General features: G+C 43.4%; 1 protein-coding gene across 2 annotated transcripts in view; it reads right to left on the minus strand.

The window, feature by feature from the left end:
• The window catches only part of LOC139383130 (kinase suppressor of Ras 1-like), a 61,490-nt gene extending 35,726 nt beyond the window's left edge, over positions 1-25,764 (minus strand). The window contains exons 1-2 of one of the 2 annotated variants that reach the window (XM_071127471.1): positions 25,373-25,764; positions 3,492-3,632 (exon numbers count right to left, since the gene is read on the minus strand). In XM_071127471.1, the coding sequence (XP_070983572.1) occupies positions 3,492-3,632; positions 25,373-25,507 (276 nt within the window). In that variant the 5' untranslated portion in view covers positions 25,508-25,764. The remainder of the gene's footprint in view (positions 1-3,491; positions 3,633-25,372) is intronic. The other variant, XM_071127473.1, reaches the window with a different exon arrangement.

A 25,764-nucleotide genomic window follows, 5' to 3' on the forward strand; every position in this document is an offset into this window, starting at 1 on the left:
CATTTTCTTATTTGCTTATGGCCGTATACAGCTTGTTGAGTGTGGTCTTTGTGCCAGCATCAGTTTGTGGTGGTAAATAAACAGCTATGAAAAATATAGATGAAAACACTCTTGGTAGGTAGTGTGGTCCACAGCTTATCATGAGGTACTCTACCTCAGGTGAGCAATACCTCAAGACTTCATTAATTGTGGACCAGATGTATCAATGTGAAGCATCCGCTTAGCGTTTCCACTCACTACCAAATATGGTAGAGAGAGGAAGCCCACTGGTTGGCAGTGGAAGAAGATGGAACGAGATGGATTTTACACACACACATAGGCTTTCCATAAACAAAATATGCATATGTATGTAAGAACGCGCCAATAGAATCTCTCTAGCTCGTGCTTGGCTCTGCCTACTTCCTTGCTTGTTCTGCCCACTATGACTAATTTGTTCCCATTGTAAACAACAGGCTGTGGTCTATCTTGGTTTAGTTATGAAAATCTTTGACAAAGCTAGGCCTCTCTTAATTCTCATTGGCGAACACTGAACTCTGGTTATGGGTTATACGTTAGACTCTCCTATACCACTTTGCCCAACATGTTATACCCCAGAGGTTGTAAGTAAACCCTTTTTAAGGTGATATAACTTGTATAGTTATTATAGGACTGTGAAACCCATAGCCGAATGGCTTCAGACTAAGCATTTCTCACTGGAATTGGCTGCTTACTGTAACGTCTGCTTCCAACTCACACCCTCAAACAAACACGTAGATCCCCTGAACGCAGCTCACTCTCCAGATCCCTATCACCTGAATTCTGATCACCTATTCACACACCTGTATGTCATTATCACACACTATTTAGTTCAGTTCTTTGTAAGGTATTGTTTGTATTGTGGCTTTCAGAGCTCTGGTTTTCCCGTGATTGTCTCCTCCTGTGTATGATAATTTTTTGCCTACCTCACTAACAACGCCTTTTGCCTATCGGATTTCCTGTTATCAATCTATTGCCTGATCTCCCGGACTACATTACTAGCCTTTTCCCTGCCTGTACTGTTGCCCTTTTGGACCCCCTGTGTATGGCCTTCTGCCTGCCCCTGGACCCAGCTACCTGCCTCCTCCTGTGTATGACCTTCTGCCTGCCCCTGGAGCCAGCTACCTGCCTCCTCCTGTGTATGACCTTCTGCCTGCCCCTGGACCCAGCTACCTGCCTCCTCCTGTGTATGACTTTCTGCCTGCCCCTGGACCCAGCTACCTGCCTCCTCCTGTGGTCCTTTGCAATAAACACCTGCTGCGCCCTGCGTTTGAAACGAGCTCTCTGTTCATTACACAAACATTGAACATAGCTTAGATTAGGGTATTTAATTCCTTTCAGAGGAGAGAGCGCAGGTATAAAATAATGACAGGCAGACTAACTAGATCACCAATTCAACACATAACTTGTAGCAGTTATCTCGTTAGCTAACTATAGCTAACTAAGCATTCATTTTGTTGTTGCATTTCCACCTGCACTGTAGAGCCTTCGATAGCTAAGTAATGGTAGGCATAATGCTCTCAAGAGAGTATGTGAGTTTAGGGAGGAGATAATTGCTTTTCTCTGCGATTGACACCACAACAAACCCAACACATACTAGTGAAAATGCTTGATGAGGAGTTTGCAGCTGAGGTTTGTTTTTGAGTGACATTTTAAAATCACTTGAATGGACTTAATTTTGGACTACAGGGGAGGGATAAAACAGTTTTTGGCATGCTTGAAAAATGTATTGCTTTTCAAAATAAATTTGTTATTTTCTCCTCTGATATGAGCCCACAAACAAAATCATCAATTTTCCTACAGTGCGTAACTATATCCAGTCATCATCAGTACAGATGTCAGAGTTTTTAGTTAAACTGAAAGATAACTTTGAAACAAGACTTGATGAGTTCAGTCTCCCCACAAAGGTGATTCAGTTTTTTAGGGACTTATTACATACTGATGCAGAGCGGAGACTTCTCTGCAATAGCTAAACAAGTGCCGACTTCACATGATGTGGGTCCCCTCTCCCTAAAGTTCATAGACATGCAAGCATCTTATCTGAGGCAGGCGCATCAATCTATGGGCTGTGCAAAGTTTTGGACTGAGCATATTATTGCAGAAAAATTCCCAAACATACAGGATTAAATATTTTGTTTAATCTAAAATACAACAATATATAAACAATTAAACTAATGAATAATATGTGTGTAGATTGTGTGTGAAAGAGTGCACATGTTTAACTATACTTGTGGGGACCAAAAGTCCCCATAGAAGGAAGAGTAAGGAAGGAAGAGTAAACTAATAGATATTTGACCAATTGGGGAAATTTTGCCAAGTTTTAGGTATGATACAAAGGTTACAGTGTATGTATAATACTCAAATAATGCTTGGGTTGCTTTTCACTTGGGTTTGTTTAATGTTGTTACAGTTTGCCTACTAGTCTACATAGCCAGCTAGCCTATTGCAGCCAACCTAGCCAGCTAGCCTATTGTAGGCAACCTAGCCAGCTAGCCTACTGTAGGCAACCTAGCCAGCTAGCCTACTGTAGGCAACCTAGCCAGCTAGCCTACTGTAGGCAACCTAGCCAGCTAGCCTATTGAAGGCAACCTAGCCAGCTAGCCTATTGTAGGCAACCTAGCCAGCTAGCCTATTGTAGGCAACCTAGCCAGCTAGCCTATTGTAGGCAACCTAGCCAGCTAGCCTATTGTAGGCAACCTAGCCAGCTAGCCTATTGTAGGCAACCTAGCCAGCTAGCCTATTGTAGGCAACCTAGCCAGCTAGCCTATTGTAGGCAACATAGCCAGCTAGCCTATTGTAGACAACCTAGCCAGCTTGTGTTATGCTAACACATGTATTACAACGTTTGATGTTTTAATGGCAAAACATTGCCGATTGGTGTTTACTTATCAATGGCAGTTTTGCAAATCTATCTGATATTATTTGATCATACAATGCATTTAGCTAGTGTTTATTTTGACTATGTAATATAGACCTATTAATATAGTATGTGTGTCTGAAACGATTTGATTGGTAAGCATATTTTTCATAGGGAACCCTTCTGGTCAGGTATAATATATATTTTATTAATGTACTTTTATGGATAATTGACATGCATTTAAAAAAATCTACACAAATATGCTAATATGCTAATATTATGCAAATGCATTAGGAGCCTCATTAAATATGTACACTGCAGTACCAAAACCCAGGTACAGGGGGCGCTCTCTGGATACATACTCACATACACTGTGACTGAAAAAAAACACCTTCTGGGGACTGAACCCAAATAATGAGATATTCATACTAGACATATTAGCATGCAATTTTCTATCAGTTACAATGGTCTGCCTGAACATGAACATTATTTTGTCCCCAGTTTGTCAAGACGTCCACACATGGAAGGTGTGCAAACAGTTCAATGTCCCCATAGGGTCAGCAAAACAAGAACACACACACATACACACACACACACACACAGTGTGAACAAATAGTACCTGTATGAGTTCAGGTCTGAGGTTGATGGTGCAGAGCCAGTCTCCCAGTCGAGGGTAGCTGGCCAGGGCCTGGGTCCTCTGTCTCTCAGGCACTCTCTGCTTACACTGCAGCTGCTTACAGATGTACTTAGTCAGTTTCACCTGGAGGGGGTGACAACACAAATACAAGAGCGTTAAGACGCCGCTTGATCTGAGCTCCAAAAATATTTTTGGGGAAAATGTCATTAAGAAAGTTCCGAAAATAACTGAAACACAGATGATGCTAAGCAAAACCAAGTAGAACAACATGAGTGGATAATGAAACTTGCAGCACAACAAACAGTTGATCCTTTGCAAGCACAGTGTGTGGGAGTTTCATTTCATTTTAACAAAGGAGACTGACGACAAACTGACAACTGCGGGTGTGAAACCCACTGATGTTTGAGAACAAACTGAACTGCATGGTGTTTCTTTCTTGTTATTTTCAGCATGAGGTCTGGTGTTCTATGCAAAATACCGGTGAGAAGCGAGACTTGAGCTCAGGCTGAGGAAATCCCCCTGTCGACTAAGAGTTAGAGTGGGCCGCAGTGAAGTGAGAGAGAGAGAGAGAGAGAGAGAGAGAGAGAGAGAGAGAGAGAGGACAGAGAGAGAGAGAGGACAGAGAAATATATACTGTGGGGGGAAAAAGTATTTAGTCAGCCACCAATTGTGCAAGTTCTCCCACTCAAAAAGATGAGAGAGGCTTGTAATTTTCATCATAGGTACACTTCAACTATGACAGACAAAATGAGAAAGAAAATCCTGAAAATCACATTGTGAGATTTTTAATGAATTTATTTGCAAATTATGGTGGAAAATAAGTATTTGGTCACCTACAAACAAGCAAGATTTCTGGCTCTCACAGACCTGTTTGAACTTGTTATCAATATAAAAGACACCTGTCCACAACCTCAAACAGTCACACTCCAAACTCCACTATGGCCAAGACCAAAGAGCTGTCAAAGGACACCAGAAACACAATTGTAGACCTGCACCAGGCTGGGAAGACTGAATCTGCAATAGGTAAGCAGCTTGGTTTGAAGAAATCAACTGTGGGAGCAATTATTAGGAAATGGAAGACATACAAGACCACTGATAATCTCCCTCGATCTGGGACTCCACGCAAGATCTCACCCCGTGGGGTCAAAATGATCACAAGAACGGTGAGCAAAAATCCCAGAACCACACGTGAGGACCTAGTGAATGACCTGCAGAGAGCTGGGACCAAAGTAACAAATCCTACCATCAGTAACACACTACGCCGCCAGGGACTCAAATCCTGCAGTGCCAGACGTGTCCCCCAGCTTAAGCCAGTACATGTCCAGGCCCGTCTGAAGTTTGCTAGAGAGCATTTGGATGATCCAGAAGAAGATTGGGAGAATGTCATATGGTCAGATGAAACCAAAATATAACTTTTTGGTAAAAACTCAACAACAAAAAAAAAATACCAGCAACAGTGTGTGAAAACCTTGTGAAGACTTACAGAAAACGTTTGACCTCTGTCATTGCCAACAAAGGGTATATAACAAAGTATTGAGATAAACTTTTGTTATTGACCAAATACTTACAGTGCCTTGCGAAAGTATTCGGCCCCCTTGAACTTTGCGACCTTTTGCCACATTTCAGGCTTCAAACATAAATATATAAAACTGTATTTATTTGTGAAGAATCAACAACAAGTGGGACACAATCATGAAGTGGAACGACATTTATTGGATATTTCAAACTTTTTTAACAAATCAAAAACTGAAAAATTGGGCGTGCAAAATTATTCAGCCCCTTTACTTTCAGTGCAGCAAACTCTCCAGAAGTTCAATGAGGATCTCTGAATGATCCAATGTTGACCTAAATGACTAATGATGATAAATACAATCCACCTGTGTGTAATCAAGTCTCCGAATAAATGCACCTGCACTGTGATAGTCTCAGAGGTCCGTTAAAAGCGCAGAGAGCATCATGAAGAACAAGGAACACACCAGGCAGGTCCGAGATACTGTTGTGAAGAAGTTTAAAGCCGGATTTGGATACAAAAAGATTTCCCAAGCTTTAAACATCCCAAGGAGCACTGTGCAAGCGATAATATTGAAATGGAAGGAGTATCAGACCACTGCAAATCTACCAAGACCTGGCCGTCCCTCTAAACTTTCAGCTCATACAAGGAGAAGACTGATCAGAGATGCAGCCAAGAGGCCCATGATCACTCTGGATGAACTGCAGAGATCTACAGCTGAGGTGGGAGACTCTGTCCATAGGACAACAATCAGTCGTATATTGCATAAATCTGGCCTTTATGGAAGAGTGGCAAGAAGAAAGCCATATCTTAAAGATATCCATAAAAAGTATAGTTTAAAGTTTGCCACAAGCCACCTGGGAGACATACCAAACATGTGGAAGAAGGTGCTCTGGTCAGATGAAACCAAAATTGAACTTTTTGGCAACAATGCAAAACGTTATGTTTGGCGTAAAAGCAACACAGCTGAACACACCATCCCCACTGTCAAACATGGTAGTGGCAGCATCATGGTTTGGGCCTGCTTTTCTTCAGCAGGGACAGGGAAGATGGTTAAAATTGATGGGAAGATGGATGGAGCCAAATACAGGACCATTCTGGAAGAAAACCTGATGGAGTCTGCAAAAGACCTGAGACTGGGACGGAGATTTGTCTTCCAACAAGACAATGATCCAAAACATAAAGCAAAATCTACAATGGAATGGTTCAAAAATAAACATATCCAGGTGTTAGAATGGCCAAGTCAAAGTCCAGACCTGAATCCAAATCAAAATCAAATCAAATTTTATTTGTCACATACACATGGTTAGCAGATGTTAATGCGAGTGTAGCGAAATGCTTGTGCTTCTAGTTCCGACAATGCAGTAATAACAAGTAATCTAACTAACAATTCCAAAACTACTGTCTTGTACACAGTGTAAGGGGATAAAGAATATGTACATAAGGATATATGAATGAGTGATGGTACAGAGCAGCATAGGCAAGATACAGTAGATGGTATCGAGTACAGTATGTACAAATGAGATGAGTATGTAAACAAAGTGGCATAGTTTAAAGTGGCTAGTGATACATGTATTACATAAGGATACAGTCGATGATATAGAGTACAGTATATACGTATGCATATGAGATGAATAATGTAGGGTAAGTAACATTATATAAGGTAGCATTGTTTAAAGTGGCTAGTGATATATTTACATCATTTCCCATCAATTCCCATTATTAAAGTGGCTGGAGTTGAGTCAGTGTCAGTGTGTTGGCAGCAGCCACTCAGTGTTAGTGGTGGCTGTTTAACAGTCTGATGGCCTTGAGATAGAAGCTGTTTTTCAGTCTCTCGGTCCCAGCTTTGATGCACCTGTACTGACCTCGCCTTCTGGATGATAGCGGGGTGAACAGGCAGTGGCTCGGGTGGTTGATGTCCTTGATGATCTTTATGGCCTTCCTGTGACATCGGGTGGTGTAGGTGTCCTGGAGGGCAGGTAGTTTGCCCCCGGTGATGCGTTGTGCAGACCTCACTACCCTCTGGAGAGCCTTACGGTTGAGGGCGGTGCAGTTGCCATACCAGGCGGTGATACAGCCCGCCAGGATGCTCTCGATTGTGCATCTGTAGAAGTTTGTGAGTGCTTTTGGTGACAAGCCGAATTTCTTCAGCCTCCTGAGGTTGAAGAGGCGCTGCTGCGCCTTCTTCACGATGCTGTCTGCGTGAGTGGACCAATTCAGTTTGTCTGTGATGTGTATGCCGAGGAACTTAAAACTTGCTACCCTCTCCACTACTGTTCCATCGATGTGGATAGGATGGTGTTCCCTCTGCTGTTTCCTGAAGACCACAATCATCTCCTTAGTTTTGTTGACGTTGAGTGTGAGGTTATTTTCCTGACACCACACTCCGAGGGCCCTCACCTCCTCCCTGTAGGCCGTCTCGTCGTTGTTGGTAATCAAGCCTACCACTGTTGTGTCGTCCGCAAACTTGATGATTGAGTTGGAGGCGTGCGTGGCCACGCAGTCGTGGGTGAACAGGGAGTACAGGAGAGGGCTCAGAACGCACCCTTGTGGGGCCCCAGTGTTGAGGATCAGCGGGGAGGAGATGTTGTTGCCTACCCTCACCACCTGGGGGCGGCCCGTCAGGAAGTCCAGTACCCAGTTGCACAGGGCGGGGTCGAGACCCAGGGTCTCGAGCTTGATGACGAGCTTGGAGGGTACTATGGTGTTGAATGCCGAGCTGTAGTCGATGAACAGCATTCTCACATAGGTATTCCTCTTGTCCAGATGGGTTAGGGCAGTGTGCAGTGTGGTTGAGATTGCATCGTCTGTGGACCTATTTGGGCGGTAAGCAAATTGGAGTGGGTCTAGGTTGTCAGGTAGGGTGGAGGTGATATGGTCCTTGACTAGTCTCTCAAAGCACTTCATGATGACGGATGTGAGTGCTACGGGCGGTAGTCGTTTAGCTCAGTTACCTTAGCTTTCTTGGGAACAGGAACAATGGTGGCCCTCTTGAAGCATGTGGGAACAGCAGACTGGTATAGGGATTGATTGAATATGTCCGTAAACACACCGGCCAGCTGGTCTGCGCATGCTCTGAGGGCGCGGCTGGGGATGCCGTCTGGGCCTGCAGCCTTGCGAGGGTTAACACGTTTAAATGTCTTACTCACCTCGGCTGCAGTGAAGGAGAGACCGCATGTTTTCGTTGCAGGCCGTGTCAGTGGCACTGTATTGTCCTCAAAGCGGGCAAAAAAGTTATTTAGTCTGCCTGGGAGCAAGACATCCTGGTCCGTGACTGGGCTGGATTTCTTCCTGTAGTCCGTGATTGACTGTAGACCCTGCCACATGCCTCTTGTGTCTGAGCCGTTGAATTGAGATTCTACTTTGTCTCTGTACTGGCGCTTAGCTTGTTTGATAGCCTTGCGGAGGGAATAGCTGCACTGTTTGTATTCGGTCATGTTACCAGACACCTTGCCCTGATTAAAAGCAGTGGTTCGCGCTTTCAGTTTCACACGAATGCTGCCATCAATCCACGGTTTCTGGTTAGGGAATGTTTTAATCGTTGCTATGGGAACGACATCTTCAACGCACGTTCTAATGAACTCGCACACCGAATCAGCGTATTCGTCAATGTTGTTATCTGACGCAATACGAAACATCTCCCAGTCCACGTGATGGAAGCAGTCTTGGAGTGTGGAGTCAGCTTGGTCGGACCAGCGTTGGACAGACCTCAGCGTGGGAGCCTCTTGTTTTAGTTTCTGTCTGTAGGCAGGGATCAACAAAATGGAGTCGTGGTCAGCTTTTCCGAAAGGGGGGCGGGGCAGGGCCTTATATGCGTCGCGGAAGTTAGAGTAACAATGATCCAAGGTCTTTCCACCCCTGGTTGCGCAATCGATATGCTGATAAAATTTGGGGAGTCTTGTTTTCAGATTAGCCTTGTTAAAATCCCCAGCTACAATGAATGCAGCCTCCGGATAAATCGTTTCCAGTTTGCAGAGAGTTAAATAAAGTTCGTTCAGAGCCATCGATGTGTCTGCTTGGGGGGGGATATATACGGCTGTGATTATAATCGAAGAGAATTCTCTTGGTAGATAATGCGGTCCACATTTGATTGTGAGGAATTCTAAATCAGGTGAACAGAAGGATTTGAGTTCCTGTATGTTTCTTTCATCACACCATGTCACGTTGGCCATGAGGCATACGCCCCCGCCCCTCTTCTTACCAGAAAGATGTTTGTTTCTGTCAGCGCGATGCGTGGAGAAACCCGTTGGCTGCACCGCTTCGGATAGAGTCTCTCCAGTGAGCCATGTTTCAGTGAAGCAAAGGACGTTACAGTCTCTGATGTCCCTCTGGAATGCTACCCTTGCTCGGATTTCATCAACCTTGTTGTCAAGAGACTGGACATTGGCAAGAAGAATGCTAGGGAGTGGTGCGCGGTGTGCCCGTCTCCGGAGTCTGACCAGAAGACCGCCTCGTTTCCCTCTCTTTCGGAGTCGTTTTTTTGGGTCGCTGCATAGGATCCACTCCGTTGTCCTGTTTGTAAGGCAGAACACAGGGTCCGCGTCGCGAAAACATATTCTTGGTCGTACTGATGGTGAGTTGACGCTGATCTTATATTCAGTAGTTCTTCTCGACTGTATGTAATGAAACCTAAGATGACCTGGGGTACTAATGTAAGAAATAACACGTAAAAAAACAAAAAACTGCATAGTTTCCTAGGAACGCGAAGCGAGGCGGCCATCTCTGTCGGCGCCAATCGAGAATCTGTGGAAAGAACTGAAAACTGCTGTTCACAAATGCTCTCCATCCAACCTCACTGAGCTCGAGCTGTTTTGCAAGGAGGAATGGGAAAAAATGTCAGTCTCTCGATGTGCAAAACTGATAGAGACATACCCCAAGCGACTTACAGCTGTAATCGCAGCAAAAGGTGGCGCTACAAAGTATTAACTTAAGGGGGCTGAATAATTTTGCACGCCCAATTTTTCAGTTTTTGATTTGTTAAAAAAGTTTGAAATATCCAATAAATGTCGTTCCACTTCATGATTGTGTCCCACTTGTTGTTGATTCTTCACAAAAAAATACAGTTGTATATCTTTATGTTTGAAGCCTGAAATGTGGCAAAAGGTTGCAAAGTTCAAGGGGGCCGAATACTTTCGCAAGGCACTGTATTTTCCACCATAATTTGCAAATAAATTCATTAAAAATCCTACAATGTGATTTTCTGGATTTTTTTCTCTAATTTTGTCTGTCATAGTTGACGTGTACCTATGATGAAAATTACAGGCCTCATCTTTTTAAGTGGGAGAACTTGCACAATTGGTGGCTGACTAAATACTTTATTGCCCCACTGTATACTGAGTGCACAACATATTAAGAACAGCTGCTCTTTCCATGACAGACTGACCAGGTGAATCCAGGTGAAAGCTATGATCCTTTATTGATATCGCTTGTTAAATCCACTTCAATCAGTGTAGATGATGGGGAGAAGACAGGTTAAAGAAGGATTTTTAAGCCTTGATACATTTGAGACATAGATTGTGTATGTGTGCCATTCAGAGGGTGAATGGGCAAGGCAAGATATTTAAGTACCTGGTAGCGGGTGCCAGGTGTAGGGCTGTTACCGTGACCGTATTACCACCACACCGGCAGTCACGAGTCATGATGGCAGTCAAATTCTACGTGATCGTTTAGTCACCGTAAAATCTAAGCAAACACTTCATGAGAGCCCATGAGCTCATGTTGAGCAACATTTCTGTAGGCTATGCAATTGTGTGAGAAAACAGAGTGATGGCCTCTATTAAAAAGAGGAGTATCCCATCAGTATCCCACTATATTTATTGATCAACTTTCCTAATATTAAGCACATTGCTTCACTTTAAAACAGGAGTATAGCCTACCTGGCTGGCATGAAAAGGAACCACGGGAAAAGTGTCCCCCATTCGCTATTTAAGTGCATAGATTACATTTTTTCCCTCCAGACTAAATCAAAACTAATTTCACACATATATTATTTAGTATATGTAAAGACAAGATTACATCAAGAAGAGTTGTTATTAGCCTATTACTAGTGAATGATATATTATCACTTGTCATGATGCCCAGCATGTGTGCAGTAAGGCAAGAAATGCATGCCTTTTTCCCCCGACTTTTCCAAATCATAGTCACACACCTCATGTATCCTAGCCCACAGGCCTATATGTTTTGATAATGTTTATATCTCAACTAAAGTGGCCAAATAACCTAAAAGTAAGCACATTAATCAGCTTTACAATGGGTTTAAAACCTAACTGGCATACATACGCAGCATGTGAGTTTCAAGTTTGGGGAAGATCATTTTCACCATAAAAATTCACCTTTTTAATAAAAGCATTACTTGCATAATCGCATTTGCGGTCCTTTTGAGAATGGTGTTTTCCCGCTAATGGAACTTTCGCGCTTATAGCCTACTGCCATGTGCGCATTGCTGCGCTTATAATGTGAAGAAATAGCCTAATAGTTTATCAACATTTTAAGCTAAATGTTCTGATCTGTTGTGTCAGCCTCAATGCTTAAAAAAGTAGTTTTGATGCTAGTGGTATTCATTTGGGATCTTTCCTAAACCACAACTGTCCCAGACTATGTTTGGAATATTTATTTCTCTCACAGAATAGGTCAAATTTTGTACTATGGGGAAAAGTAGATTGACATAGGCTAGTGCTTTTGTTGTTCGTTAAGCCTACTCATCTTGTTGACTGACGAAAAGTAAATGAGGACAGTTCTTCCAATATCTTCAATATTCACTTCAGAATTGGATAGGACTCGCACAGTTGCATCCCCAATGTGTCTGTCTGAACTTGTAGTTTGTGAGAAAGACCCAATCACGTGACGGAGAGCCATTTGAGTGAAATGGGCTTTGGAGCATGCAGCCTGGAGAAGGGAATTATAATGATTATATTCAGCCCAAGGGCACAACGGCCACTGGCCGCAAAAAAACACACAAAGGGGATTATCAAATGCTTGTCAAATTGTGAATGAGAGACTGATGAAGTGTGTGCAGCCTCACAAAAAAACAAAGCAGAGCTCATGCCTTTCATGCAACTTTTTTCAAATTATCATTATAGTCGCAGACTTAGAATATATTAAAATCAAAACATACAGCCCAATGTTTGTATCACAACTAAAGTTACATAAATAACTCTAAATTAAGCATTTAGGAGTACCTGTTTCTTTGTTAACTGCTCAACACAGAATAGCAACATGTGCGCACTCCCTCAAATCATTTTGAGAAAATATCCTTTCTATTTCATTCAGCTATGTTCAATTGTATTCTTCATACTATAAAATAATATAATATAATGCCACAGAATTGTCTGCTAAATGATCTAGTGTAAATGTGTTTATGTTAATTAACAGTCAATTAACAGTTATTTTCTTGACAATCACCGGCTGACGAAATTTCATAACCGCCACAGACCTAGCCAGGCACATCAGGTTTGAACTGCAACGCTGCTGGGTTTTTCACAGGGGGGTGCAACTCAATATTAGGAAGGTGTTCTTAATGTTTTGTACACTCAGGCCTAAAAAGTAACAACTTTGTCTCAGAAGCACCTCAGTGTTATAAGCTCTCAAGAACATGAATGGAGAACGTTGATGAAGGAGAGGAAACAAGGAGAAAATGTCTCTGTAGAATATTGATATGCACTCCTACCTCCTAAACAGAGAAGGTGGAGATGGAGTGGCCAGTTCCAGTTCATCCTTGACTGACTGGGTATTTAACAGTTCTCCCCTCAGAACAGCAAACAGCAAACAGTCCTCATTACCTACAAACTCAGAGGAACACCGAGCTGCCTTTCTCATGGGGGATTCGGCTTGTGCCACTGCCATGACAACCGAGCACCATGGAAACCCTGCAGCCACAGACAGCGGAAACGGTTTATGTAAAAAATGTGATTATGGGAGATGCTGGGCTGGGGTCACAGAGAGGACTTGAGAGATCAGTTAGAGCAGGGATTGGCAACTTTGATGGGGTTAGGGGCCACAGAAAATCTGAATTTATTATGAGGGATGCAGTGGGGGGGATCAATCCGGGGGCATTAAAAGGGGGGGCCAGTTGCCCATCCTTGAGTTAGATTAAAGCAGAGTCAAGTTGTCCACCTTACCTTCGGACACCAGATCCCAGAAAGCAAGCTTTTACCTGGCAACCAGTGGACTGAACTGGACTCACATATACTGTACCTCTTATCCTTCTGTCCAGCCACAAGCATTACTTCTAGTCTTATCCCTCTGTCCAGCCACAAGCATTACTTCTAGTCTTATCCCTCTGTCCAGCCACAAGCATTACTTCTAGTCTTATCCTTCTGTCCAGCCACAAGCATTATTTCTAGTCTTATCCCTCTGTCCAGCCACAAGCATTACTTCTAGTCTTATCCCTCTGTCCAGCCACAAGCATTACTTCTAGTCTTATCCTTCTGTCCAGCCACAAGCATTACTTCTAGTCTTATCCTTCTGTCCAGTCACAAGCATTACTTCTAGTCTTATCCCTCTGTCCAGCCACAAGCATTACTTCTAGTCGTATCCTTCTGTCCAGCCACAATCATTACTTCTAGTCTTATTCCTCTGTCCAGCCACAAGCATTACTTCTAGTCTTATCCCTCTGTCCAGCCACAAGCATTACTTCTAGTCTTATCCCTCTGTCCAGCCACAAGCATTACTTCTAGTCTTATCCCTCTGTCCAGCTACAAGCATTACTTCTAGTCTTATCCCTCTGTCCAGCCACAAGCATTACTTCTAGTCGTATCCCTCTGTCCAGCCACAAGCATTACTTCTAGTCTTATCCCTCTGTCCAGCCACAATAATTACTTCTAGTCTTATCCCTCTGTCCAGCCACAAGCATTACTTCTGAAAGTAATACGTCTGCAGAATTTCAGTCAGTGTTTTAAGTATTTTGTTTTTTAAAAGCTGGATGTTTAGCTTATTTCAACCAAAAAGCTGGGGCTGAAGGTGAGTGAGTTAAGAGGGTAGGCAACTGTAAATAGGTTTAAGGTCATGTTTAGGCTCCCATCGTTAGTCACTGATGGTCCTGGTAGGTTTTAGAGAGCCTGGCCTAGTGGAACAGCATTAAAGTTTCATTAGCACTAGACCAGTCTGACGGAGGCTGTCTCTGAATGACCTCCTGTCTCTTTCCCTATCAGAGAATGGCCATGGCTGATTTGATGTACTTCACTGAGCGACTAGAGGAAACCAGGCGGTGTTGGTTTGCACCCTACACCGCCTGGCCTCGTTCCGCTGTGGCGCTCTTCGTTATTCACTGTCTATCTTTCTCTCCATCTCCCAGCTCTGTTACAAGGCAGGCACATGCAGCGAGGGGTGGGGCAGGCTGAGTGGGGACCATGGGGCAGACAGGCAGCACGTATCTGTGCCCACATATTTTACCACAGTGTGTGTAACTAAATTGTGTTTATTGTGTGTGACAATGACCCAAGGAAAGGGCCTTTTCACAGAAAGAATAAAGGAGGTTGCCTTGGCTGCCAGTACTCAACCTTTGAATGTTAGTCTCTAAGTACCAGACAACGCCTGTGTGGGGGAGGGACGATACTGGTTCTCAAGATATCATTCTCAACTACTACCACAGTTCATTCCTTGAAGCTGACTTGTATATTGCAGTTATGAAAAATACCACAGTACGCAAATGGTAAGCATCACTTCTCCGTGTAAGTTTCCATCTATGGAAAAAACATTTGTGTGTCTTAGTTAAGGCAAAGGAAACAGTGATAGATGTGACAAAGAGAGCGAGCAAAAAGGTCAAGAAAGGAAGGAGAAATCGAACAAGACAAAGAGAAAGAGGGGTGGGGAGGGGAACGAGAGACAGATTGTTTGCAAAACCACATGGGAGTTTCCTGACACTACACGACCCATCATTTTGTAGTTCTGTTTCTTCCACTGACTGCACTGTAGCTGCTGCTTAGGATAATCGCCAAAATGATCAAACTAGCACTTCTATGATCTTTCCAAAAAAGTGTGACAAGAGCCTCAAAAGTAAAAATCTCTGCAAAATGATAGTCATTTAATGAGTGTTTATTTAATGACAGGTTTCCCAGAAACAGACAATGTGGGCAGATAATATGGGCCATGTCCATCCCTGGGATGCCAGATCTGATTACAGAGTAGAAGCTGACCACCTTGGCAAAATTAGTTAGTGTATGGAAATCAGATGAAGTCTGTTAGTTAGGTGTGGTCAGTCTGTAGATTTAACTTTCGACTGAAGGAGTCACAGAGCCCTGTAATAAGGTGCCAGTAGCACTAGGGCTGTGACGGTCATGACATTTTGTCAGCCGGTGATTGTCATGCAAATAACTGCCAGCCTCAAGGTAAATGACCGTTAATTAACATAAACACGTTTAGCTTCTCCTTGCTTCCACGCATAGCCTAGAAGCCACTGATACAGACGTTTGGAACATCTATATTTTAAAAAGTCAAATTAAGAGCAATAAATCCATTTAATTTAGCCTACATCATCACAAAAAAATCCATTATTTATTTTAGGCAGGTCTAAAGAAACATGATATGAAGAAAATGTAGTCTATTTCAGAAGAACAGAATAGCATAGTGTAAATTGTCTTCATGTTAGGCCCTGATCTGGCTATGCCATACATCTGTGGGCTACACTAGTTATTTTAGCAGACAAGATTTGCTTATAATTCCTGTGGCATTATTTTATATTATTTTGTAGTAAGAAGAATACAATTGAACAAAGCTGAATAAAATAGAAAGGACATTTTCTCCAAAAGATTTCCAAGGGAGTGCGCACAACACTATTCTGTGTTGAGAGGTTAACGAAGAAACAGGTCCTCCTAAACGGAACAAAAATATAAACGCATCATGCTCAATGGGTGACATGTCTGATAACTATGCAGGCCATGGACGAACTGACCATTTAGGGGCTCCCGAGTGGCGCAGCGGTCTAATGCACTGCATCTCGGTGCTAGAAGTGTCACCCTGGTTCGATTCCAGGCTCTATCAGAACTGGCTGTGATTGGGAGTCCCATGAGAGAGTTTCATCATAGCCCTTGATGTTTTTTGCGACTGCACTTGAAGAAACTTTAAAAGTTCTTGACATTTTCCGTATTGACTAACCTTCATGTCTTAAAGTAATAATGGACTGTTGTTTCTCTTTGCTTATTTTAGCTGTTCTTGCCATAAAATGGACTTTTACCAAATAGGGTTATCTTCTGTATACCACCCCTATCTTGTCAGAACACAACTGATTGGCTCAAACGCATTAAGAAGGAAAGAAATTCCACAAATTTACTTTTTACAAGGCACACCTGTTAATTGAAATGTATTCCAGGTGACTAGCTCATGAAGGTGGTTGAGAGAATGCCAAGAGTGTGCAAAGCTGTCATCAAGGCAAAGGGTGGCTACTTTGAAGAATCTCAAATCTAAAATATATTTTGGTTTGTTTAACACATTTCTGGTTACTACATGATTCCATGTGTTATTTCATAGTTTTGATGTCTTCACTATTATTCTACAATGCAGGAAATAGTCAAAGTAAAGAAAAACCCTTGAATGAGAAGGTGTGTCCAAACTTTTGACTGCTACTGTATACTAAATAATATACAGTGCAATCAGAATGTATTCAGACCCCTTTTCCCATATTTTATTAAGTTACAGCCTGATTCTAAAATTGATTAAATTGTATTTTTCCCTCATCAATCTACACACAATACCCCACAAAGAAAAAACAGGCTTTTACAAATTTTAGCAAATTGATAAAAAAAATAAGAAAACGTAAATATCACATTTACATTAGTATTCAGACCCTTTACTCTGTACTTTGTTGAAGTACCTTTGGCAGCGATTACAGCCTTGACTGTTCTTGGGTATGATGCTACAAGCTGGGCACACCTGTATTTGGGGAGTTTCTCCCATTCTTCTCTGCAGATCCTCTCAAGCTCTGTCAGGTTAGATGGGGAGCATCACTACACAGCTATTTTCAGGTCTCTCCAGAGATGTTCGATCGAGTTTAAGTCCGGGCCCTGGTTGGGCCACTCAAGGACATTCAGAAACTTGTCCCAAAGCCACTCCTGCATTGTCTTGGCTGTGTGCTTAGGGTCGTTGTCCTCTTGGAAGGTGAACCTTCACCCCAGTCTGAAGTCCTGAGCAGGTTTTCATCAATGATCTCACTGTACTTTGCTCCGTTCATCTTTCCCTCGATACTGACTAGTCTCCCAGTACCTGCCGCTCAAAAACATCCCCACAGCATGATGCTGCCACCACCATGCTTCACTGTAGGGATGGTGCTAGGTTTCCTCCAGACGTGAGGCTTGGCATTCAGGCCAAAGAGTTCCATCTTGGTTTCATCAGACCAGAGAATCTTGTTTCTCATGGTCTGAGAGTCCTTTAGGTCCCTTTTGGCAAACTCCAAGCGGGTTGGGGTGGTAGCGGTTAGAGCGTTGGGCCATTAACCAAAAGGTTGCTGGATCGAATCCCCGAGCTGACATGGTAAAAATGTGTCGTTCTGCCCCTGAGCAAGGCAGTTAACCCACTGTTCCCCGGGCGCCGAAGAAGTGGATGTTGATTACGGCAGCCCCCCTCGCCTCTCTGATTCAGAGAGGTTGGGTTAAATGCCCCCTGACCAAGGTCACCTCACTGACCAAAGCCCTTCTCTGCCGATTGCTCAGTTTGGCCAGGTGACCAGTTCTAGGAAGAGTCTTGGTGGTTCCAAACTTCTTACATTTAAGAATGATGGAGGCCACTGTGTTCTTGGGGACCTTCTATGCTGCAGACATTTTTTGGTACCCTTCCCCAGATCTGTGCCTCGACACAATCCTATCTCGGAGCTATACAGGCAATTCCTTCGACCACATGGCTTGGTTTTTGCTCTGACATGCACTGTCAACTGTGGGACCTTATACAGACAGGTGTGTGCCATTCCAAATAATGTCAAATCAATTGAATTTACCACAAGTGGACAACAATCATGTTGTAGAAACATCTCAAGGATGATCAATGGAAAAATGATGCACCTGAACTCCATTTCGAGTCTCATAGCAAAGGGTCTGAACACCTATGTAAATTAGGTATTTCTGTTTTTGCAATTTCTAAAAAACTGTTTTTGCGTTGTCATTATGGAGTATTGTGTGTAGATGGAGGAGGTACATGTTTTTATTTGATCTATTTTAGAAAAACGCTGTAACGTAACAAAATGTGGAAAAAGTCAAGGCGTCTGATTACTTTCTGAATGCACTGTATGTGTGAAGTACATTTTGATTGAGAATAGGCCATTAACATGTAGCAGGGGAAAAAAATACACGTCATATGTATGCACTTAAACAGCACATGGAAGACACTTTTCCTGAGGTTAATGTTCATGCTAGCCAGTTAGGCTACTCCGGTTGTAAAGCGAAACAATGTGCTTATTAATATTAGAAAAGTTGAGAAATAAATATAGTAGGCCTAGCCTATAGAAAGCTGATGGGATCCTCCCTTTTTTAACAGAGGCCACCCAAACTCTGTTTTCCCACCCTATTGCATAGCTTATAGAAATGTTGCTCTCATAAAGTGTTTGATTTGATTTTCGATTGCATTTGCATTGATGTCAGAGTGATTAGAGGGACAATAGAGCCCTGAGTGTCAGGCCATTAGCGACTGGCAGTTAGCAAGTTTGGTAGGCTGCTAATGACCATCAGCCAGTGCACAGTTTTGGAGAAGCCTAGTTACCATGACTAAACGGTCATGTGGAATTTGACTGCGGTCATGACTAGTGACTGCTGGTGTGGTGGTAATATGGTCACCATAACAGCCCTAAGTAGTACCCAGGATTAACCTCGCTATACATTCAACATCACACGCCTGAGAAGTTTACAAGGATAGCGACTTCAGTTTACGTGACCAATGACATGATTTTAAAAAGGTTACTTCCCTGGTTTACGAGCTGCACAGCTCAATCTTCTAAGACAGTGTTTTGGTTCAAACTATTCAAAGACAATCTTGTACACAAGAATGATCCTCTTCACACAATAATTACCTTATTGTTATGCAATTGCAGTACAACTAATATGAGGAAGTTGAAAACCAGTCGGAAAGACAACACCACTTCTGCAATTACATAAGATTCATGTTTCAGGCAGCACCAAACATCTCTCCAATTCTTCCTCATCTGGTGTCCAGCAACGCTCAAGTCTAGCCTATCCCAACCCAGAGTCCTTTATCCATCACTTTATGACAATGACAGTGTAGAACAGTGCTGCTCATCTCCAATATCCAATGTAAACACAATACAGGCCGTTTACATGGACAGACCTGAGTAACCCAACTCCCCATGCAGCCACTTAGCTCAGGCCTGACCACCCTATACAGACAGACAGGCCTATTGTGGGTTCGAGATGAAAGGGGGGGTAGAGAATAAGGGAGAGAGGAGAGAGGGAGAGGAAAGAGACAGACAAATACAGAGAAAGAGAAAGAGAGAAAGGGAGTGAAAGAGAGAGGGGTGGGGAGAAGGGAGAGAGGAGAGAGGGAGAGGAAAGAGACACAGACATACAGAGAAAGAGAGAAAGGCCTGGCAGTGGCTTAGGCTGCCTCTTTTGTTCGTAACCATGTTGTTGTCTGCTGGTTCCGTGGTTCCTCCAGTCCAGTCTCAAAGAAAGCCCCTCGATATTCAGCTTTAATAAGAGACAGCCATGTTGGATATCTCCTTCATATATTCCTCCCTTCTTTCCTCATTCCCCTTTTTCTCCCCTTCCTTCCTCTCCTCCCACTGTTTCTCACTCTATCTTTAGCTTTCAACAGCCCGCACTGAGAATGTGTGGGAGGGAGAGAAGTCCAAATTTAGATGCTGCTACATTAATAACGATGAGAAATCCAGATCAGACGGCCTTCTCCAGCGCTTTGAATTGCACAATCCCATGGGAGAGAGGCTAGTAGGCCAATTTAGTGTACCTGATATGACCTGTACAGAATAGGTGATGTTATCAAATCAAAATGTATTTGTCACATGCGCCGAATATAACAGGTTACAGTGAAATGCTGACTTACAAGCCCTTAACCAACAATGCAGTTTTAAGAAAAAAATACCCCAAATCAATAAAAGTAACAAATAATTAAAGAGCAGCAGTAAAATTACAATAGCAAGGCTACATACATGGGGTACTGGTACAGAGTCAATGTGCAGGGGCACCATTTAGTCAAGGTAATTGAGGTAAGAAACTCAACAAAAAAAGAAGCGTCCCTTTTTCAGGACCCTGTCTTTCAGGGTCTGTCTGTAAGGCAGGTCCTCACCAGACATCACTGGCAACAACGTCGCCTATGGGCACAAAACCACCATCGCTGGATCAGACAGGACTGGCAAAAAGTGCTCTTCACTGATGAGTCGCGGTTTTGTCTCACCAGAGGGATGGTCGGATTCACGTTTATCGTCGAAGGAATGAGCATTACACTGAGGCCTGTACTTTGGAGAGAGATCGATTTGGAGGTGGAGGGTCCGTCATGTTCTGGGGCGGTGTGTCACGGCATCATCGGGCTGAGCTTGTTGTCATTGCAGGCATTCTCAAAGCTGTACGTTACAGGGAAGACATCCTCCTCACTCATGTGGTACACTTCCTGGAGGCTCATCCTGACATGACCCTCCAGCACGACAATGCCACCAGCCACACTGCTTGTTCTGTGAGTGATTTCCTGCAAGACAGCAATGTCAGTGTTCTGCCATGGCCAGCGAAGAGCCCGGATCTCAATCCCATTGGGCACATCTGGGACCTGTTGGATGGGAGGGCTAGGGCCAGGGCCATTCCCCCGAGAAATGTGCGGGAACTTGCAGGTGCCTTGGTAGAAGAGTGGGGTAACATCTCACAGCAAGAACTGGCAAATCAGGTGCAGTCCATGAGGAGGAGATGCACGGCAATACTTAATGCAGCTGGTAGTCACACCAGATACTGACTGTTACTCTTATTTTGACTCCCCCTTTGTTCAAGGACACATTATTCCATTTCTGTTAGTCATATGTCTGTGGAACTTGTTCAGTTTATGTCTCAGTTGTTATGTTCATACAAATATTTACACATGTTAAGTTTGCTGAAAATAAACGCAGTTGACAGTGAGAGGACAATTCTTTTTTTGCTGAGTTTATGTACATGTAGGTAGAGTTATTAACGTGACTATGCATAGATAATAAACAGAGAGTAGCAGCCGCGAAAAAGAGGGGGGCAATGCAAATAGTCTGGGTAGCCATTTGATTAGATGTTCAGGTCTTATGGCTTGGGGGTAGAAGCTGACTTCCTGACGGACCTAGACTTGGCGCTCCGGTGTCGTAGCAGAGAGAACAGTCTATGACTAGGGTGGCTAGAGTCTTTGACAATTTTTAGGGCCTTCCTCTGACACCACTTGGTATAGAGGTCCTGAATGGCAGGAAGCTTGGCCCCAGTGCTGTACTGGGCCATACGCACTACCCTCTGTAGTGCCTTGCAAACTTGAGGCTGAGCCGTTGACATATCAGGCAGTGATGCAACCAGTCAGGATGCTCTCGATGGTGCAGCTGTAGAACCTTTTGAGGAACTGAGGACGCATGCCAAATCTTTTCAGTCTCCAGAGGGGGAATAGGTTTTGTCTAGCCCTCTTCACGACTGTCTTGGTGTGCTTGGACCATGTTAGTTTGTTGGTGATGTGGACACCAAGGAACTTGAAGCTCTCAACCTGCTCCACTACAGGCCCTTCGATGAGAATGGGGGGCGTGCTCTGTCCTCCTTTTCCTGTAGTCCACAATCATCTCCTTTGTCTTGATCACGTTGAGAGAGAGGTTGTTGTCCTGGAACCACAAGGCCAGAGCTTAGTGATGAGTTTTGAGAGCCCTATGGTGTTGAACGCTGAGCTGTAGTCAATGAATAGCATTCTCACATAGGTATTCCTTTTGTCCAGGTGGGAAAGGGCAATGTGGAGTGCAATAGAGATTGCATCATCTGTGGATCTGTTGGACAGTATGCAAATTGGAGTGGGTCTAGGGTTTCTGGGATAATGGTGTTGATGTGAGCTACAAAAGTGAGTGCTACGGATCGGTAGTCATTTAGGCAGGTTACCTTAGTGTTCTCTTGGGCACAGGGACTATGGTGGTCTGCTTGAAACATGTTAGTATTACAGACTCAGACAGAGACAGGTTGAAAATGTCAGTGAAGACACTTGCCAGTTGGTCAGCCCATGGTCGGAGTACACATCCTGGTAACCATCTGGCCCTGCGGCCTTGTGAATGTTGGCCTGTTTAAAGGTCTTACTCACATCGACTAAGGAGAGCGTGATAAGACAGTCGTCCAGAACAGCTGATGCTATCATGCATACTTCAGTGTTGCTTGCCTCGAAGCGAGCATAGAAGTAATTTAGCTCATCTGGTAGGCTCGTGTCACTGAGCAGCTCGCAACTGTGCTTCCCTTTGTAGTCTGTAATAGTACTGCCACATTCGACAAGCTTCGGTGCCAGTGAAGTACAATTCAATCTTAGTCCTGTATTGACACTTTGCCTGTTTGATGGTTCGTCACAGGGCATGAGATTTCTTATAAGCTTCCGGGTTAGAGTCCTGCTCCTTGAAAGCAGCAGCTCTACCCTTTAGCTCAGTGCGGATGTCGCTTGTAATTCATGGCTTCTGGTTGAGTTATGTACGTCACTGTGGGGACGACGTCATCGATGCACTTATTGATGAAGCCAGTGACTGATGTGGTGTACTCCTCAATGCCATTGGAAGAATCCTGGAACATATTCCAGTCTGTGATAGCAAAACAGTCCTGTAGTTTAGCATCTGCTTCATCTCACCACTTTCTTGTTGACCGAGTCACTGGTGCTTCCTGCTTAAGTTTTTGCTTGTAAGCAGGAATCATGAGGATATAATTATGGTCAGATTTGCCAAATGGAGGGTGAGGGAGAGCTTTGTACATGTCTATGTGTGTGGAGTAAAGGTGGTCTAGAGTTTTTTTCCCCTCTGGTTGCACATTTAACATGCTGGTAGAAATGAGGTAAAACAGATTTGAATTTTCCTGCATTAAAGTCCCTGGCCACTAGGAGTGCCGCCTCTGGGTGAGCGTCTTCCTGTTTACTTATGGCCTTACAGTGCCTTGCGAAAGTATTCGGCCCCCTTGAACTTTGCGACCTTTTGCCACATTTCAGGCTTCAAACATAAATATATAAAACTGTATTTTTTTGTGAAGAATCAACAACAAGTGGGACACAATCATGAAGTGGAACGACATTTATTGGATATTTCAAACTTTTTTAACAAATCAAAAACTGAAAAATTGGGCGTGCAAAATTATTCAGCCCCTTTACTTTCAGTGCAGCAAACTCTCTCCAGAAGTTCAGTGAGGATCTCTGAATGATCCAATGTTGACCTAAATGACTAATGATGATAAATACAATCCACCTGTGTGTAATCAAGTCTCCGTATAAATGCACCTGCACTGTGATAGTCTCAGAGGTCCGTTAAAAGCGCAGAGAGCATCATGAAGAACAAGGAACACACCAGGCAGGTCCGAGATACTGTTGTGAAGAAGTTTAAAGCCGGATTTGGATACGAAAAGATTTCCCAAGCTTTAAACATCCCAAGGAGCACTGTGCAAGCGAAAATATTGAAATGGAAGGAGTATCAGACCACTGCAAATCTACCAAGACCTGGCCGTCCCTCTAAACGTTCAGCTCATACAAGGAGAAGACTGATCAGAGATGCAGCCAAGAGGCCCATGATCACTCTGGATGAACTGCAGAGATCTACAGCTGAGGTGGGAGACTCTGTCCATAGGACAACAATCAGTCGTATATTGCACAAATCTGGCCTTTATGGAAGAGTGGCAAGAAGAAAGACATTTCTTAAAGATATCCATAAAAAGTGTTGTTTAAAGTTTGCCACAAGCCACCTGGGAGACACACCAAACATGTGGAAGAAGGTGCTCTGGTCAGATGAAACCAAAATTGAACTTTTTGGCAACAATGCAAAACGTTATGTTTGGCGTAAAAGCAACACAGCTGAACACACCATCCCCACTGTCAAACATAGTGGTGGCAGCATCATGGTTTGGGCCTGCTTTTCTTCAGCAGGGACAGGGAAGATGGTTAAAATTGATGGGAAGATGGATGGAGCCAAATACAGGACCATTCTGGAAGAAAACCTGATGGAGTCTGCAAAAGACCTGAGACTGGGACGGAGATTTGTCTTCCAACAAGACAATAATCCAAAACATAAAGCAAAATCTACAATGGAATGGTTAAAAAATAAACATATCCAGGTGTTAGAATGGCCAAGTCAAAGTCCAGACCTGAATCCAATCGAGAATCTGTGGAAAGAACTGAAAACTGCTGTTCACAAATGCTCTCCATCCAACCTCACTGAGCTTGAGCTGTTTTGCAAGGAGGAAATAGGGAAAAAATGTCAGTCTCTCGATGTGCGAATTACGGGGATGAGGGCCTGTCGGGCGTCTGAAGTAAATTCTTCCTGTCCGACTCGTTGAAGAAAAAGTATTCAGTATGTAGTAGTAATCGCTGTCCTGATATCTAGAAGCTCTTTTCGGTCATAAGATACGGTGGCAGAAACATTATGTACAAAATAACGTATAATGATAGTTGGCGTCTTCATGTACAGTATGTATGATCCTAAAGGGCTTTACATTATAAGGACGTTGCTCCGTTTGTAATACCTAGTTGATTAACAACGTGAATGGATTGCGGTGGAAGTGGCTACTCAATGTTCCTTTAGTGAGGAGTAGAGATGTGCATTGTTGGTTGCTTGAGGGACAGACTGACTTGAAGGAGAAGTGAAACTGACAGGATTCATTGAGGGGGACAGATGTGTGAGAATATCACACAGACTTTGTCTGATGACAGCCAGGCATATCCTTCATTGTACCCCATTTCCTTTCATCAATATGTTTCTGTCTTACAGTTCTAAAAGTTCATAAACTGTTAATTATTAGTTTATAATCTGTAATAAACAGTTTTAACACATTGGTTGAAACTTTGATTGTTAGGCTGTTTTGATGTGTGACATGTTGAGTGTTGCCTTAGGCTACAAAACTGTTATTGATTATGGGCATGGAAGGAACAAGGAAGTTGAACCTAAATACAATATACCTACTATAGGCCTACAACACATCAAGGACAGTTCATCTATAGGCCAGGCCTACATGCACGAGATTACTGTATTATTTGTATTTATTTTAAGAATGTGGAGCCTGCAATGTCTAGTCTATCGTTTTGTATATAAAAAAACAATCTAGTAGCCTATATCATGAGAACAACACACATCAAACATTTATATTTTCCACCATCACTCACTCTCCCTCGCACGCATGCACACACACACACCAACAAGCTGAACTTTATTAGGATAGCAGTCAAATTGTATGTTATGCCTATGCTACCCATACTGTACCTCCAAAGTGCGTATTTCTTGCTGAGTGAGGTCGCTCAATGCTGCGCATTTGGTTCGGAGTCCTTGTAAACTAGAGATGGAGATCTCGATCATATTCTGGATGAGTTCGCACTGGTGGAGTGCGTCCTTGTCCATCGCTGCGCCACCTACACTGTCCCCGTCCGATAGTTAATTACTTTGAACCATCCTTGCACCTTTGACGGGCACAATATCCATTCCTCGTCGTTGGCACGGCTTGGTAGGTTTAGTCGAGTTTGAACAGCGAACTAATAGAACAGTTAATCTACGACTTTTACATTGGTAGCTCTGTCACTTCAATGAACACACAGTGGGTTCCGTGTATTCTCAAGAGCTACGTAAATTACTTATTTCTGCATGGTGTTTGACAGAGT

Source organism: Oncorhynchus clarkii, chromosome 24 (assembly GCF_045791955.1).
Source record: "Oncorhynchus clarkii lewisi isolate Uvic-CL-2024 chromosome 24, UVic_Ocla_1.0, whole genome shotgun sequence".
Taxonomy (NCBI): domain Eukaryota; kingdom Metazoa; phylum Chordata; class Actinopteri; order Salmoniformes; family Salmonidae; genus Oncorhynchus; species Oncorhynchus clarkii.